At 40.2% G+C, this 14377-nt stretch overlaps 1 protein-coding gene across 1 annotated transcript; it reads right to left on the minus strand.

Annotated features, from left to right (window-relative positions):
• Positions 1–288: 288 nt before the first annotated feature.
• On the minus strand, positions 289–12980 carry LOC103368430 (membrane protein FAM159A). Its single transcript, XM_008296814.1, has 3 exons — positions 12799–12980; positions 5872–6008; positions 289–476 (listed from the first exon to the last, which is right to left on the minus strand). Exons 1-3 carry the CDS (start codon positions 12978–12980, stop codon positions 289–291), a joined length of 507 nt encoding a protein of 168 aa, XP_008295036.1.
• Positions 12981–14377: the final 1397 nt, after the last annotated feature.

Raw genomic sequence — 14377 nt, forward strand, 5'->3', positions numbered from 1 at the left:
TCTGCTATACATACATCATTTAAACACACAAATAATTTATGACGCGTTCAACTAAAGCGGATAAACACAGACTGTTAAGCAGGTAAAAATCACATTTGCATCTTCTGCTACAGTTTGAAACGACTTGAATGTTTTTTTTTTTTTTTGCATTCCAACCATCAACTATATTTGATCACTTGGAGGTCAAAGGTCAGCTCAACCTGGGCTTTCAGGATAAAGAAAACTACAGTGCAGTGGTGACGACACAGACGAATCAACAGTAGCTGGTCAAAAGGACAGTCGCTCAGTCTATGTAGGACCCTCGACGTTGATCGACGTGACGGTGGCCATGAAACAGCGCTGGAAAAGGCGGTCGGGGTCCGGAGGCTGGTTGTCACAGTCCAGCTTGCCCCTCAGGAAGTGTTTCCTGAGGCCTTGAGGACCAGTGGGGGCGCCGCTGTGGCTCGGTCCTGGTTCCTGCGGACTGGACGAAGAACCTGGAAGACAGAACAGTCACCCAGAAACATGTGAAGAGGGCTGACTGACAAAACACCAACAAACAGAAAGCTTACAGAAAGAAAACAGTTAACCCTTTCCACCCTGGACCGGATTCAGAGAGTATCTGTCATTAAAACATAATCTGATGCTATTTTGAAAAGGTTGTGATGCAGTGTGTGTGACAGACAGCCTGGCACTGGTACTAATGGATGAGATTCATTTCTGTTTCACGAGTGCTGCTGACTCACTGTTAAAAAGGCTGTTTTTCATTCACTTATTTAGAATTTAACAGGAATACGTACCAGTTTCAGTTTTCTCAGATGTCACTGTGGTCTGGTGAAGGGGACAAAGAGACTATTATGCTTTGAAAATCTCCCAAGTGTCCTTTATTGAAGGAGCCCAAGGGTTGTTCAGTTCGGTGTGATAGCTGCAGAGCTTATTACTGGCAGGTTTTTGGTGGTTTTTGCAGCTGACATTTCTCAAAAAGCCCAGGACTAACAAGGCATAAACCACTGGCAACAAAAACCAGTTTGGGAATTATCTGTCAAGGCGCTTCAGTTTGATTCAACAAATTAAAACCGACACAGCATGTTTGTCGATAAACAAATCATGCAAACACACAGTGGGTTGATTTGTATTGTTTGTGTCGGGCTGAAGTTTAATATGAAACTAATTCTGCACAGAGTTTCTCCTGATGATTGTGTGCACAGAAAGCAAAGACTCTAAGTTACTGGCTGCTTCTCAGCACACTTACCACTGACTCTATTCATTGTAATGCAACGATGCCTTGAAAAAAAATATCATATGAATAATGTATTGTGCTCTAATCTTCTTCACAGTCACACAACATTCAACGGTGCACCTCTAATTCGATCCCAGCTAGTTCCTGCATTCCTTCCCTTTCTTGTTCAGAGCCACCATCACCTGTTTGACTGTTTAACAATCGTTGTTATTGCTGGTTTGTCTATCAAACATTAAATGGATTATGGTCCATAATGCCAAAGGACATCTTGAAGAAAATGATCCAAGCTACATATTTATTTAACCTATTCAGCCAACAATTCTGATAGCTAAACCTTTGGAAAGCTAAAACCTGCGTTGAAATTGAAAAACCGCGTTGAAAAAGCATTTAGTTCATTTAGTTTGTGCTCGGGCTGCAAGGTGGCGCAGTTGGTAGCACTGTTGCCTCGCAGCAAAAAGGTTGCCGGTTCGCGTCTCGGTGGGGACACCGGAATCTTTCTGTGTGGAGTTTGCATGTTCTCCCTGTGCAGCGTGGGTTCTCTCCGGGTTCTCCGGCTTCCTCCCACAAGGTCCAAAAACATGTTGAGGTTAATTGGTGATTCTAAAGGAGAGGAGAACATGCAAACTCCACGCAGAAAGATTCTGGTGCCCCCACCGGGACGCGAACCAGCGACCTTCTTGCTGCGAGGCAACAGTGCTAACCACTGAGCCACCTTGCAGCCCTGTGTTAAATGTAAATGTTGTAAATATCTATGATATTAGTACAACGCTTGTCTCTGTCTGTGCCTGAGCCTCTGAGTCTGTTCTGTTACATGCTAGTTGTGATAACACCAAGAAGGTTATAAAGACTAATTCATGGTTTCCTTTCTCCTCTGTGCCGAGCAACGTGGACCTTGAATGCAGATGGTGGCATTCCCTTCATACTACAATATAACTACTGTAGAGTATGCATTGCTCCAGTATGTTGTCTCACAATAAGCACATAAAAACATCGTAGGCTCACATGGATGTTTATCTTTCTTTTCTTTTAAGTGTTTTACAGGATGTTGCCAGTTCCAGACTTATAAATTGGACCAGTTTGCAGGACTTATGGAAAATTTAGGGCTTTCCACTTTGCATGGACAGCACTGATTGAAAACACGTACAGATCAAAGTGCCTCCAAAGTCCTGCAGTGTCTACTTCAATTGCAACTCTATAAATGATGAATTCTTACGATGTGGATGATAGAGTCTCCTCACACAGTTTCTTCTCTAAAGTAGCTTTTGTTCTGAGCCTCATTCGTTTTCCTGCACAGTTGTGTGCTTTCTGCACAGACAGAAAAAAAATCACAAATTTGCATGCAGATGTCTGTGCGGACTCTCGTGGACGTGGATAGAAGACTAAACTCACATCACATGGACCCTATGCAACCTTTGCAGCCGTGTGGATGGGGTGAGCATATTTTTGGTAATATCACCTGTGACATCTGACCACCTCATCCTCTTCCTGCATTTGACCAACTCAGTATCAAATCCAGCTGCTGTGTGAAAAATCAAAAATTGCTTTTCCAGCGTGACGGAACATAACAAGAACAGAAAGTCCTGTCTGAGAGCAAACATGACATCAAATACAAATAAAGCCCTCAGCAGAGCTCTACCCTGTGAGTGCATTTACTACTTACAGTTTTCATTTCATTTCTTCCTATTTGCTGTGTGCCAACATGGCCTGAAGTTAGGATTTATGACTGTTGAGCCACTCACAGTTTCTTTGTTACACCTAGGATCTGCTGCATATGGTTTATTATTGGCAATTTTTGAAATGAGACTTTTAGAGTAAAGTGATTTTTGATGAAATAACAAATTTAAGCTTAGAAGCACATGAAGTTTCTTTTAAACCCACTTTGGTGTTTAGAGGGTTTGTGGGAATGTCAGCTAGTCTTTTAGAGCCATATTTTTAGCCTCCATTTGAGCCAATAAAAGTAGCTGTATGACTTATTAGCAAGTGCTGCTCGTCAAATGGATGTACAGACCACTATCACTGGAACACTGGGCTACTGAAGAAAACGTTAAAATCTGATGAGTCTTGGGAACTTCTTAAGCCTCTTTCTTTGTCGATTTTTTCACCAGATTCATGGATGTTTGTATTTATTTGATCGTGTCGACAGCTGTATTGATTACAGAAGAACTCTGTCTGAATCATGTGAGAGGGAAAGCTAAAATAAAGAAACTGAAATGTCTCCTGTGTAACACGAGGGGACAGAACAGCACCTGTAATACAGTTGGAATTTAAATGTTGGTCATTTCCTCTGCCTGATTAGACCTTCAGCCAAATGAAAGTTGGGATTTACACAATGTCCCAAACAACCAATAAAGCTAACAGCAGAGTTTTGGTCCAACAGGTGGAACAAATCCAACAGCAGGATGAGACAGACGCATCCAAAGAGTCCTGAGCAGAAGTTTAATTAGGAAAACAGCAGCGCGATGCATATATGCATGGCATGAGTCAGTGCTCACACACTTTGTACGTTCTTCCACCTGCAGGATTAAAAATAAAATCCTCTACAAGGAAGCCAAATTACAAACACAAAAAAAATCTTCATACTCTCTTCAAAACTTGAGTTCCAAAAGCCGCTGTGTTGCCCTCACTTGTGTTTCAGGACAGCAGCATTCAAATTTGATCAAACTCTCCAAACAAATGGGGCTGCTATCATGCACACATGGTCACGTAGTTAAAAAATAAAGGCAACTTTCTCCCTGTAGAACAAAACTGAACACATCAAAACCAGGAAATAACAAGATAATTTATAATATGAATGAGGGGCAGGACAATAACTTAGAAGTGCATTAACACATTTATTATAAAACTGTTGTGCTGAATAAAATTAGTATGAAATTTGAAAATTTCTGTCCACTTGATTACAAATAAAGTCTGATATTTACTCTACTTTTAGCTCAGTTTTGGTCTCCACCACTTTGACAGAAACATGTGGCTCTTTAGTACTTAACTGTTTGCTGGTGCTTACAGTTAAAGAGACATGTAGTTCTGGTCACGTGATAAAAGAAAGTTTAATATTCACACATGGTTTTTATCACCTCCTGACAGAAATATTAGCAGTGAACTGTGTTTATTGGTGCTGGAAGTGAAAAGTCTGTTTTTTTGTTTTTTTTTTACACTTTTCTTTCTGAAAACAGCTGCTGCAGGAAATGATGCTGATGACAGCAGTGAGAGTGAAGTTTTAAGCGGATAAAACCAGAACAATGAGCTTTTTTAAAACGCATAAGGCAGTAGGTTGATAATTCATTTCACAGTAGCCTACGAAATTCTCTGCTCCCACAGCAGATGGTCCAGGGTAGAAAACGTTCTTCCAGACATTACATAATCCTTTCCACCAAGGGGGTTCCTATACCAGGACCAGGCCTCGTCTGTTATTTAAAATGTAACCTGTCTGCATTTTCTTTTAATACCACTTGAATTAAAATATAGGCTAGGATGTTTCCATCTGGAATAAAATCCCCAAATTCAGCCTGTAACAGCTGCAGAACTGTGAAGGCAAACTGAGCAACCTTGGCCTTGATGGATCAGAGGCACCTGGGAGGATTCCAGGAAGTGTCTGAGTCTCCATCACCAGGACAGAGATAGAACTGAAAAACATGTTTAAATCTGCCTTTTGTCTAAGCAGAAGCATTAGAGTAAAAAACAGTCTCTTAACAATGAGTCAGTGACATTGAGTTATTGCACCTATTCTAAAAATCTATTTAAGTGCAACTCTAAAAAAAATAAAAAGTTTCTTCAAGTATATATCTTGCAATAAAGAGTATAAAAAAAGCAATTAACACATACAACATTTTCAGACTACTCTGCACATTAACTCGAGAAATATGTTTCACCAAACTGAAGGCATCCTCCAACAGCTTACTGACAACTTGTTCCTCTGTTTACTATCATTTTAACTGTTTATTTTATTGACTAAATAGGTTTTATTTTTCTCTAGATCTCTCAAAATTGTTTTATTCTTCTCCTTTCTCTGCTCCGTGTAAACAAAATCCACAGTTCAGCCAAACAGTCCCGATCAATGGAGCCACTCCCAAGATTTAAAGGATCTGCTGTGAACGTCCAGATGCTTTCAGAGGTCCAGACTTTAAAGCTTGTGTCGGAGCTGTTTTGCAGCACAGAGGGGATGTACACAACTTCAGGCAGGTGGTTGTAATGATCAGATCAGTATATTTCAGTGCACAATGTTGCTATTAAATTTCTAGAAGAATTGGAAAGAAATACAGCCACACTTTCTGTGGGTGAAGAGTAAAATGTACGATTTCTTGCTTCTCTGTTTAAGCAGTTTTTTGTCAGACAAGCAACAAATTCAAACAATATAATTAGGTTTTGACAGTGAAATCTTGCTTATGAATACATCCAGCCAAATGTAGTTAATGTAGTAGATGTAGTTGCTTTCTGCACATTTGGTAGTTCATCTATAGTCAGAATGAACAAAAGCATAAAAAAGAAAACCATAAACCAACTGAGGATTGTGTTATTAGCAATAACAAGCTCTTTAAGTCCAGAGTAAAGTCCTCTAACGTCTTTGGTTCCACCGTTATTTAATGTCAGAGGACCTAAAACCTAAAGAACTGATTTTTATAGACGTGTCAGCACAGAGGCAGAGCTGTGGTTTGTACCTGGTGCTCGGAGAGGCAGCCCATTGTCCAGACCTCTGGGTTTGGTGGTGATGAACAGATAGCAGAGGACGCACAGAGTGATGATGAAGGCGAGGAGAACCACAGCTGCTACAGAGAGACCCACAAAAGCTCCAAGACTAGAGAACAGGGAACAGAGACACAGAAAGAATTCACAATAAAACTAATTCAAATAGAGCACAGAGCTGCACCCAAGACAGAAGACGTGGCTTCAAATATTGATGTTGCTGCAGTGAAGCCACAAAATTCTAAAATGCTTCACCCACGTTGTTAACCCGACAGCACAGAAGATCTAGAAAATCAGCACACTTTTAATAAAACCAACAAAAAAAAGCCAATAAAACTTTTAAGAACCAAAAAAGGTAACTTTAGAGATGAAATAATGGAGGACTGTGCAGCAGATGTTCATGCTTTCTTTGACAATGTAGGCAGGGGTTATGCAAATGTGTTACATGGTGATGTCATTAAGTCGCAGAAGAAAAGCCTGGACTTCAAACGAGGTGTTTAAAAAGCAGTGTTTTCTACAGGAGAGAATAACATACATTGATGTGGGCTTCTTAGTCTAAAGATATTAGAAATGCACAAAAAAGCAGCTCTGGGGGGGCCGCGATAGTTCACCTGGTTGAGCTGGCATCCCATACACAGGGGCTAAAGTCCCCGACGCAGTGGTAGTGAGTTCAAATCCAGCTCATGACACTTTGCTGCATGTCCTTCCTCCATTCTTCCCCCCCACGTTCCTGTCTCTCCCTTCACTATTCTGTCTAAGAAAAGCACGAAAGGCCAAAAAAAAAAATTTAAAACAAAAAAAACAAAACAAAAGCAGCTCTGAAGGGAAAAAAAAGAACCAAAATCATAGTAGAATACAGGCTCTTTAAGGCTTCTTTGCTGTGGCTTTACAGTTAGGTTTGGTGGAAATCTCTGCCTGAACTAACATGATGCTTCATAATGTCACACTGATGGACGGAAACGTCACATCGTTCTTTTTATGAATCCGCTTCCCTGTTGTCTTTTTAGAAATCCATTTTTCCTATTCTCGAGCTGCTCATTGTGCTGCCTGCTTCCAGTCATGATCTGTGGCCTGCTCTTCTTTTTATTCATGTTTCTTTTCTCATTTTCTTCATGAATCCCATTCAGGACCTCTGAGACTCACTGTGCAATTCTACCTTCTGTGATACACCGGTAGTGGTGAACGAAAACTAGCTTATTAGATTCTCAAAAATAGCAAAACTGGCATATTCGATATTTACTTGTCGAAGTACAAGCAGCATCTACACGAGTACATGAGAAAAAGATGGTGACTAGAAAATGTCTTTTGTCAAGCTGCAGGCCCATCATGAGTCATTGTTTTACAATAAATTGATTTACAACTTCTACAGATATTGCAATATCTAGATAGCATTAGTTATTCATACAATTTATTAGTGTTCTATATCACTTTTAGCTAACTTGCATTTTTTTTTTTAAATCAATTTTATCTGTTCACCCTTTACTTTTAGCCATTCAAACTGTTCATTCTTTACATTTAACTGAAAAAAAAAACAATCTATCAATTAAATTTAGGGAACTACTAATAACTTTAAGCAAACTTTACAAATTGTTTATTGATTACTGTTTGCTAACTGCTTCGACTGCATCCAAAGATGGCCGACATGACGGCGCCCCAGACACCAAAACATTGTGATCGCCTCCTGGTGGCTGGTTGCATTAAAAGTCAGAAATCTGTCCTTGACATGTTAGGGACATGAGCTAAACTCAAAAATCACGCCTCAAATACCTTTTTACCAATAATGGTTCAAGTCATATCAAAAATATCTTCTCATGTTTCTGTTTTTTTTTTTTTAATTTATGTCCATTTCTCATTAAAGTTTTGTGCTGATTGTTTTTTTGATGCTATAAAAAGAGTTCCTGTTCAGGAACTGTACGTAGACCACAGAAGGACCGTCACTTTACCAAACTATTGTCTGTTTCGTACAGAGTTGTCCTGCAGTAGGCAGTACTAACTGATATTGTAAGGGACCTGAAAGACGTCCACAGTTTTTTTCACTAACTTTTAGTTTTTATAGGTAACTCAACCTTTTTTAAAACAGTAACAACAGAAAGAATTGTCTGACTTTTACGGTCCTTGAACTAATCGCTTTATTCTACATCTTGTTTCAAATTTGCCAAAAATAAAAAAATTAAAATTGAGGTTGCAACTGACCAGATATTGTCAAAAACAAAAAAAAATCTGCATTCCTGGGCACATCTGAGGAACCATGACTGACTCTGCTGTGACCAACAATCAGGCGACAATAATGTAGGGACTTTCAGCTGAACTGCAGACTGTTTATACAGATTAGAGAGGAGACAATTATGAAACCAATTGAAACATTAATACAGTTTTTGGCAACACCTGGGATCACTTGGAAAAACGGTGCACATGTTGATGACAGTTTGACTCTATGGCACTGTGACTGGGTTATACTGCACAGATGACCTTTTTGTTTCCATGGAGTTTCAGGAGTTTATATTTCCATGAAAAATGAGCCCACGGAGAATAAAAATGTGACAAGAGCAAAAGAGAAACAAACAAAAACAGAAAATGCTCGGCTCTCTGGCTTTTAGAGGGTGAATTAGTAAATGAATGTGAGCAAGTTGAGAGCAAAACAATCTACTTGATATATGTTGGCTTTAGTCACGACAGTTAGAGACGGCAGCAGCTTGGTTATGTGATGTTCAAGAAGTGTTTGCTCACATTTGGACACCTAAATGTGAATGATCTGCACTTACATACCTTAGTGGTACTCAAAAGCCCTTCACAATGTGTTTCTCATTCACCTATTCACACACATTAATACACCAACGGCAACAAGGCTTTCATTCAAGACGCAGCTTCGGGTTGAATGTCTTGCCCAAGGACACATCAACATATGGAGGACTGGGAGTGATTCGACTCGGGTTGTAAAGAACATTGACAAGACCTACACTTGAGATATTCCGTCTTCAGGTTTGTATAGTTTGAGCGGTGACCTTTAGAATAAAATAGAATAGAATAGAATAGAATAAAACTTTATTGATCCCTTCGGTATAAACCTCTTTATGTACAGCCTGTGGTTTGGACCTTCACAAACAGTGGCTCAGCGCTGTTCGTATATAATCAAGCTGTCATTTCTACTTCACAAAGATGAGCTGATCTTTGCACGTTCCCCTATGGAAACCGAAAAGGTACACTTAATTAAGTATCACTTAAGGCACGTGAGGTACATTTGTGAGCTAATATTTACTGGGATGTAAATAACTGGTAACAGAATGGATTTCAGAAATTGGGAACAGAATTTTTCCCCTGGCCTCAGAAAACAACTGTTCCACAAAATTAACTAATTTAAAAAAAAAAAAAAAACAAATACAAAAGACTTGGAGGTAATTTAATTCAATTTATTACTCTGCAAATGCAGACTAATAAACTGACAGAGCAAAGGATTGAACCGAGTCTTGATAAGTCCGGCATATCAGAGCAGTGAGCTTTAAAAGCTGAGGACGCTCAAACAAAAGTCCCACAGGATCCCACTCATTATAAAACTCATAAAAATGATAATTTGAAATCAATCATTGCAGATATCAGCCCTAGTCATTCTGTGGAGGTAATATTTACTCCTTTGCATGGAACTCACTTCTAGCTGTTGGAAAGAGCGAGTGAAGGAACATTGAGAGATGACGATGCCAGTGTTTCTCATTAAACTGCCTATTTTTATATGCACAGCCTATGAAGTATGAATGATTAGTCTGTTTACTGTCTGTGAGAATACAATATAGATAATTAGAGCACGCTTCAAGTAAAATCACAACATGAAAGCCTGAATATTCAAAGAAATAATCTCTCCATCGTTGGGGACTGTTTACACAGTAATAATTGCTGCTCTCTCAAAGGATCACAGGCGGTGTTTAAAACATCCTATATTTACTGTATTGTGTTGTGTCAGCGCAGTATTCATGGTATAAATGCCTCCTCTGCGCCTTGAGAACAGCAAAACACTCCAGCCCTGATGCACCACAACGTTTCAGCAGAGTTCTTATTATATATAATGACATATAATGAGGCAGAATGGCCAAAGACGTGCTGCCCAGAGCCAGCTAATTTCACCAGACCAAAACTCCTACAGATGAGTCGGCAACACGTTATGCGAGTTGCATTACGAGATGCTGAAGTCAGACTAAAAACAAGCGTGTTCTCTTGCATACGCACGAAGATGAAAGTTCCTCTTTGATCGCTGATTGAATAAAAAATGTCAAAAATCTCTGCTTAAATCAGAGTAAATGATGCTCTTATCAGAGGCTTTCTCGCAGGGTAGTCACGGAAAATGAAAATGGAGTGAGTTTTATTTTTCCAGTGAACAAAGTTGTAGCACGATGTGTTTTAGTTACTTTGCCTTGTTTTTACAACACGCTGTCAGTGCTGCGTGGAAAGGAGGCGTTAGTGGGAGTATGTTGGAGTCTGTGGAGGAAAAAATCAGAAGGCTAAAGTAAAAGTTTGTGATGTTTCAGAGGAAGGCGTGCAGTCTAAAAAAGAAAGCAATTGACGGCGAGGATCACATCAATAACACGCATCGACAGTGTTTGTGTAATTACTCTCGTTGCCAGAAGGGGGACACAAAACATTCGCAGGGCACCTTTAACAGACCAAACAGATCAATACTTGTACAATGCAGCCTCTTAAGTGTACTCTGGTTTTTGTAGCACTGTTGAACATTATGACATGATTTTGGACTTTAAATGCATTTTCTGTTCACTGGAAAAAAAAATCAGTTTACACAAAGTTCAAAAACAGCGTCTCTGACCTCTAGAATCACAAAAGCTTTATCGCCAAGTGAGCTTGCACACACAAGGAATTTGTCTTGGTTACATGAAACCCGCAGTTCTCACGAAGGGTTAGTAAAACAACAAGACAGCAACAGAATTAGTAAGTAACAAATTAGGGGTTGGACTTTCACAAATTAATTAACGTGAAAATAACACGTTAAAGTCCCACCCCTAATATACTAAATAAAATGACGCGTTAAAAAAAATTAACGCATTTAATCGCAGTTTGTCAGCGCCCAATTTCATGGTCCACTGATGCACAAGACGCGTCAGCGCTACGCTAACAACAACAAACATGGAGGAATCCAATGAGAGTCGTTATGCCCAGCTCGTTGAAGAGCATAACAAAGAAAGGAGGTCGACACGGAACAGCTTTTAAAGTAAATGAGTAATTTATTGAAAACATTCAACAAAGGAAAACTAATAATAAGGTCTACAAACTCAGGCTAAACTCAGCATAATCAAATACAACCAAACCAAGCCAAACCAAACCAAGCCAAACCAAACCAAACCCAGAGAGACCTGAAAGGCTCCAGCCTTCCAGGAGGGAGAAAGAGAGAGAAAACCATCTTGGATTCACCCAGCTTTTAAAGGCACCAAGCAGGTGAAACCAATCCTGTAATGAAGTGGGAGGGGCAGGTCATCCAGACTGGGAAAAGGAAAGCAGAGGCAGGAAAACACACTGGCAAGGCCTGTGGCCGTCACAGAGTGCATTGCTTGGACTGATGAACAGCAAGTTTCATTTTTAAAAAACTGCCTGATGTAAACCTTGACAAGAGCAGGGTTTTGTGCAACTTGTGCAAAAAAGAATTTGCTCACCACCGAAGCACATCAAGCTTACAGCACCACCTGAATTCAAAGAATGTTGTAGCGAGCACAGGAACCGCCGGAGCAGTCCTGGATAGTGAGAAATTTTTTTAATGCATTATTTTTGTTGTAATTAATTAATCATAATTAACGCGTTGAAGTCCCACCCCTATAATAAATGTAAAATCTTAATCTAAAGTCCTACCTGTGGAGCTCTGAGGCAGCCATCTGTGGGGCCGTCGTGATCTTGCTCAAGTGTTTGTTGTCCTGCTGTTTTATTTGCCCAAAGGCAGGGATGTGATTTAAATCTCTTCATGTTTATACAATGCAGGTACATGGAACAGATGGTATGATCAGAATAAAGTTCATTTTAACTGCAGTGTCTAGTGCCAATTTAACGTTGCTCTTGTGGCAAAAGACATCTCAGACAGATATGTCAAATCCTGGAGAACTTTCATTTAGTAAATTTGAGGGAAAGAGTTCTGAGGCAGCAGGAAGGGCTTTAGAGAAGATCTCCCACTGAGGGGCCTCGGGCCAAAACACAAATCAACCCAAACTAATCTCACTTGCAGCCAGAACTGCTTCAGCTAACAGTCACACTGGATCAGGCTGAGTGCCCACACTGACCTTTGAGAGCAGAAAGTGTGAATAAACACTACAGAAATAGTTTTATACTTTAAAAGTTGGGAAAAAATTCAATATTTCTGCTTTTAATTGCATTCATTAAGTGGTGTATCTCTATTGATTTTGCCTTCAAAAAAGTTGGCTCCATGCATCCTGCAGCATGTTACCTGCTGGTGTGGAACTCCAGTGTGAGCTTAATAGTGAATTCTCATTATTTATTTGTGGCACACCTTCATAATTTCTATATTTTCTCTTGCGGCACAGCAGGTTTGTTGTTCATAAAGAGTAAAGCAGCATCAAAATTCCTCCTGAACTCCTCTGCTACTCACTCTTCAAAGGTCATCTGTATTTTCTGGATCTAAACTTCCAACTAATTAGTCTTCAGGCTCCTCATTAAGACAGCCAATTACTGAGATGAAAAGTAAGAAGGAACAAGCTGCAAAATGACATCAACAGGTTGGTTGTGAATACAGAAACATGAGTGCATTAAAAGCTTCTTTGTTTGGATGCAGTTTGCGTCATGAGACAACAGATCACTGCAGACTGCACAATCATTAGTTTACACCATCTACCCTCCGCATGCAACACCTGTGACACGTACTGTGGACTAACGTGCTGATAGAACAGTTCACCTGCTCTTACCTTAACCACCACATGTATCCATACTCGTAGGGGAAGAAGCTGTTGGGGTCATCGCAGCAGTACTTCAAGTCGCTGAACCCGCAGCAGAAAAGTGCCGTGGTGTCACTGTCCGCTTTCGGACACGTGAAGCCCTCCACGAACACGTTTTCTTTGGTGTAGTAACTTTCGCAGTCCGAGCTCATATCAGCCGCAGACTATCCGCACACGGACAGCCAGACGCGTTGCGGTGCGCGTTAAAAGCCGCTCTCCTTCCGTCCATTTCCCGCAGCTGCGACTTCAAGTCACCGTGAAGCAGCGAGATCCAGCAGCTGCACCTCACACCCCTCCGCTCTCTCTCCCCTTCTCTCCCCTTCTCTCGTCATAGGCATGCGCTCTGTTCGTTTAAATTGGAGCTGATATCAAATACTTATCGGGGGATGTTAGCTGCTTAAATACCTAAAATAAACAAATAAAAAATACTGATGCTTATGTTTGCACACTTTCACACCAGAGTTGATCTAATAAGGAGCTGGAGATTGTATAATGTCGCCTTCTGTTTGTGGGTACACCTGTTCATGAGGACAGATCAGGCGTTTTTAACAGGTTTGTGAATCCTGAGTTACATACAAGCGCGCCATGGTCATCGAGGGCGTGCCAAGCGCACCTTTTCTTTTTTTGTTTGTTTGTTTTTTGGCAGCAACCTCACGTGAAGCACCTGTGTCACACCTGGATACGGAGTGGGATCAGAAAAAAAATAAGAAATTAACATACGTTTTAAATGGTTGAGTGTTCTAGGTTGTGAGAATCTTGGGCAAACTCCTTTTTACGCAGGGCTCTCCTGATCTTTACGCACCGATCGTTTGGAAGAGTTTTGACCAGGTGGATTTTATTTTGGCTTCAATCGTGAATACAGCCTCTAAGTACAGACAGGGGCAGAGTTGGATTGTGTTCTAACCTGAATTCACTTTTATACACATGCTGAAGTCCCTGAGGTTATGGTGACTGTGCGTAATAGTGAGAAATTTTACGCAACCATTTGCCACCATAGTGCCGCATATAAAATGAAAGCAATATTTCTTTATATCCTTCAATAATGAAAAGATTTCAAAAGATAGAGTGGACTTTCTAAGAAATGCAGGCTCACTACAGTCGAATTCATGGACTGTATGGATAAGTATACCGTCTATTAGCGAAGTAAGCCTGAAAATCAGACGTGAGCAGCAGGAGGCGGTGGTAAATATCAAGATGGTCAGTTTCCTGCAGCCTGCCGGAAATTAATCAGCATTAGTTGGTAAACAAGTTAGCTCAGCAATCTGCTCCTCTCAAACTAGATAAACAGATTGAAAACATGAATGCAAACCCAATAGAAGGAAATACAAAACAATATGCTTCCCCTAATGATCCATCAGATATTCAGACTCTGAAGGCTCAAACGTGTTATTTTAAGAAGCTTCACATCCTTTCCAGACGTTTCTGTGTTGCTAAACAGATAAGATTCCATTAGTCTGCTGTTAAAATACAATAGACTAGAACTTTGATTTGTAATTTCACTGTTTTCGGTGACTGATAAATAGAAATGTCACCATCAACCGCATAACAT

Source organism: Stegastes partitus, unplaced genomic scaffold, assembly GCF_000690725.1.
Source record: "Stegastes partitus isolate 25-593 unplaced genomic scaffold, Stegastes_partitus-1.0.2 Scaffold25, whole genome shotgun sequence".
Classification (NCBI taxonomy): domain Eukaryota; kingdom Metazoa; phylum Chordata; class Actinopteri; family Pomacentridae; genus Stegastes; species Stegastes partitus.

Excerpts from the sequence above, each read along its gene's own strand:
- LOC103368430 (XM_008296814.1), bottom strand. The coding sequence starts at position 12,980 with ATGAGCTCGGACTGCGAAAGTTACTACACCAAAGAAAACGTGTTCGTG. Across the intron at positions 6,009-12,798 it reads GGATACATGTGGTGGTTAAG|TCTTGGAGCTTTTGTGGGTC; the intron begins GTAAGAGCAGGT and ends CCTGTTCTCTAG. Across the intron at positions 477-5,871 it reads GCTGCCTCTCCGAGCACCAG|GTTCTTCGTCCAGTCCGCAG; the intron begins GTACAAACCACA and ends TCTGTCTTCCAG.